Raw genomic sequence first — 4,189 nt, 5'->3', positions numbered from 1 at the left:
CCTTAATTGAATTATCATAACATGTGATATCTTTCATCGTTAATCTACTCTTACATGCTATACTTGACGTTGTTAGCACTTGTTCTTCCTCTTACTTGTTATTTTGCTCTTATATTCTTTGGTTGAAGTTGTTGCCTTTCTTATTGTCTTGTGACCTCTTAATTGTTGAGTCCCTTCCATGACTCCGTGCTTATCTGCTACTTGCCGTAATTATTTTACTTGCACACCTTCGTTGTCACGTGCTTCACTTGTCATGTTGCTTTTGTAATATTTGTCGCATTCCTTGATTATTACATGGTTCCTTTATTGCAGTGTACTCATATCCTTTAATGGTAGAAATTCTTGTAAATTGAGTTATTGGATTATTGTTGTTGATTTAAATTGTTTATGGATCGGATTGCATGCGTAACGGTTGTGATATGGTGGAATCAAGGAGGATTTGATATTGATACGGTGGGATTGGGTTGAACGCCGCAACAGATTATATATGTGATATTTATGGTAGAATAAAGGAGGATTATGATATTGATAAATGATAATTTAAAACCGTTATGTTATCAACAACTCAAAATAGTATGAGATAGTTACTCCGCGTAGTAAATTCATCTTGAAAATCAATTCACCAAGTAACTACGGGAGCACATATTGATACATTGAAGTAATACAACGGTTCACGTAGGATGCATGACTCACACAAAACACAACAATAACAACAACAACAACAACAAGTATAATACACACAATCCATTGCCGCGCACAACCCAATTCCATCGTACACACACAATCCTCCCTTATTTTACCATATCAATATCAAGAATCATATAAAAAAAATTCGTTGCGGCGCATAACTTTGTCTCAAATATTGCTTATGGCGAGGATAATCGATTTCAGGTATCCTAGGTGGGAAACCACTCACCCAATACGCTTGTGAGCATTGGTTTTGGTTTTGTTAGGATTATTATATAAGAAAAGGAGGTTTATCTAGTAAAGCTACCTTCTGGCCTAACAAAAAAAAGTGGATTCTCGTGTTTCTTTAAAAAGAAATTCGATGAAGACATGTAGTATGAATTTTCTTTCTTGACATTGTTCGTTACGTTATCTATGCTAATGGCGATTAGTTAATGGATAAGACATGGGTTGTATGTGTTAAAATATTGTTGTGGGGTTCATTCACTTAAGAAAAACTTTTTTCCTTTATTAGTTTCGGTGAAACACCTAAAGCCTTTATATCTTCAGTTTATCAATCATATAGATAAGCCAATATCTGCTCTAGGGAACCAGAAGTTTTTTGTTGTTGTTATATAATGCACCTTATATTTGTATATTTAGAGAATATCATTATGTTTGCTATGTTTGTTGCACATTTTAGAATGGAACAAAGAATTAAGGTATATGCAGTTTTCCAAAGAAAAGAAAAGGAAACTGTGCATACCTCATAAAGCTAATAAAGAAAGAAGGGACAAAAGGAAAATGCAGATACATGGTGTTGAAACATCATTTTCGTTATGAATAAGTAAGTTGGAATGAAACAAAGAAGAGGGGAAAAAATGCAAATAACTTTTTTGCATTATTAGTTCATGATTCCCATAGAGATCAAGACCCTGTATTTTTTTATTCCAAATTTGTCTTCACTTCCAACATTATGCAATATTCCATCTGTATAGGCTGAGGAAAATGCTCAGCAAAAAAGACAATGCTGTGGAGAGTCTCCTTGGTATATATATATCAGTATTTGCTTCTTCAATCTTCAATGTAGAGTGTCTTTGGTTTAGATTTCTCATCCTAAATTAAATCAAGTTTTCTGTGTTTTTCATTTCTGATCACCAGTTATGGCTTCTGCTTCATTTCTTTCAACAATCGGCAAAAGGTAAGTTTCGCAGCCCTCAATCTCTCTAATATCAATAGAAGGATGAATATGTGATCTCCTTTAATTCATAAAACATTCTTTGAAAAGTATCCTTTCTTATACTTATTCCAAAAGGCATGTGACAGTTTTTATTATTATGGACCAACCTGGATAAAATTTACTCTACTAAGGCTAATCTGGAAAGTGGAAACTGTGACTTTGATTTTTACTCCTATCGAACCTACCATATGCGTAAATATCATTGAGATCACATCTCCTGTTGCTCTTGAAAAATCTTAAGCTGTTTTAGTAAAGGGGCATAAGATCTTGCTCTTTGCATCCAAAAAGACTTGCCATTTTTTTATTGACCATAGTGTCCGGTCAGTTTGCTCGCACCTCGACTGTTTCTATGTGTACCTGATACGTATCTCCCACTAGTATAGGTATTGAATAACTCTATCCACCAAGACTTAGGCATTAGTACATTATCGTCTCCGCTAAGAAGAAATCGCCTAGTAATTTTTGTCTCCGCTGGAATTTGAACATAACTTACTTGCCATTAGTATTATTTAGGCAAACATTTTTTCTTTGACTACTATATTTTCAAATTTTCTTTAAAATACTTTCAATTATTGAAAGTTATGATTTAGAGTGTTTCCATACAGTTTCTGAATATGTAAATTTACTTAAACAAATTTGAGAATCAATGTTCGAATTTATGCTAAATATTAGATGAGTTTTGACCTCAAAATTCTTGCCTTTCATTTGGAAATTAAGACCAATATTACTTCCATATTCTGTATATGAAGGCTAGAGGGGAAAGTTGCGATTGTAACCGGAGGGGCTAGTGGCATCGGTGAAGCAACTGCAAAGCTCTTCTCTGAACATGGAGCCAAAGTGGTTATTGCTGATGTACAAGATGAACTCGGCAACTCAGTTAGCAACGCCCTTGGAAGCCCATCACACTCCATTTACATTCACTGCGAGGTGACAAACGAAGATCATGTCCAAAACGCCGTCGATAGAACCATCTCCACATTCGGAAAACTCGACATCATAATCTGCAATGCTGGCATATCCGACGAGACCAAGCCAAGAATCATCGACAACATGAAGGAAGATTTCGAACGGGTGCTCAGTATAAACGTGACGGGAGTTTTCTTGAGCATGAAGCATGCCGCTCGTGTCATGGTCCCGACACGTAGCGGTTGCATCATCTCCACTGCCAGCGTAAGCTCCAGAGTCGGAGCTGCAGCATCACATGCATACTGCAGCTCCAAACACGCCGTGTTGGGGCTTACGAAAAATCTGGCAGTGGAGCTGGGACAATTTGGTATACGCGTGAATTGCTTGTCACCCTACGCGATGGTTACGCCGTTGGCGGTGAAGGTTGTGGGGCTTGAGAATGAAGCGTTTGAGAAGGCGTTGAGTTCGGCTGGGAACCTTCAAGGAGTGACATTAAAGGTGGACGATGTTGCAAAAGCAGCACTGTTCTTGGCTAGTGATGATGCTAAATATATCAGTGGGCACAATTTATTCATTGATGGTGGATTCACTGTGTATAATCCATCACTAGGCATGTTCAAATATCCAGAATCATGATATAGAGGATTTGAAGTTTTTTCTTGAAATAATGTTGCATAGCAGCTGCTAATTTAATTATTATGGGAATACAAACTTTTGATTTTAGAACGGTTGATACATATCATTACCTTTACAGAAAGCTTTATGTGAATGCTGGTATGATAACTATTGTTATAAGCAAAATTTGCTAACAACAAGTAACTGCTCCAGTTGCCCCTTGACACATAACTTCAACATATTTTCTAAAATATGTACAGTTAGCTCGGACTTCTCGTCAGTACTTTCAGGTTAGAAAGTTATGTTAAGATCGATCTAATTAACCGTGCGTAAACCAAAAGCTTACTGAAATGTTCTCCTAAAGTGAGAAGTAAACTAGGTACCCTCCTGTATTTGAATTGATGAACACAAAGATCTCCTTGCAACAAGACAATCTTAACATATAATTTCTTTTATATTTTTTTGTCGTATTTGATTGATCCATACATTGAAATCAAGTTGGCTCATCTTCTTTAACTAAAATATTCTCAAGGGTTGTGGTGCAAGATTCGAATTTGATGGATAATGAGCTTATCCCTCTACCCTTTTTCACTTAAATATTATTGCTTTTGTCCATGGGAGATTTCAAAATCGTGATGTGAGCCTAATCTCATCACTGCGTTATGTTGTTACCACTTAGACCAAAATCTCGTGGATTTATTTTGGCTTTAGGCCACAAAATTTATTGAGCCGTTGTTATTTGATGCACCTTATATTTGTATA

The 4,189-nt window shown here is 36.1% G+C and overlaps 1 protein-coding gene across 1 annotated transcript; it reads left to right on the top strand.

The window, feature by feature from the left end:
- The first annotated feature begins 1,734 nt into the window (after positions 1-1,734).
- Positions 1,735-3,548, top strand: LOC107821383 (secoisolariciresinol dehydrogenase-like). The gene is made up of 2 exons (XM_016647824.2): positions 1,735-1,867; positions 2,656-3,548. The coding sequence occupies exons 1-2, from the start codon at positions 1,830-1,832 to the stop codon at positions 3,446-3,448; spliced, it is 831 nt and encodes a 276-aa protein (XP_016503310.1). The 5' UTR covers positions 1,735-1,829; the 3' UTR covers positions 3,449-3,548.
- Positions 3,549-4,189: the final 641 nt, after the last annotated feature.

Source organism: Nicotiana tabacum, chromosome 24 (assembly GCF_000715075.1).
Source record: "Nicotiana tabacum cultivar K326 chromosome 24, ASM71507v2, whole genome shotgun sequence".
NCBI classification, from domain to species: domain Eukaryota; kingdom Viridiplantae; phylum Streptophyta; class Magnoliopsida; order Solanales; family Solanaceae; genus Nicotiana; species Nicotiana tabacum.
Note: the sequence above shows the minus strand (reverse complement) of the source record. Positions and strands in the feature narration are given on the sequence as shown.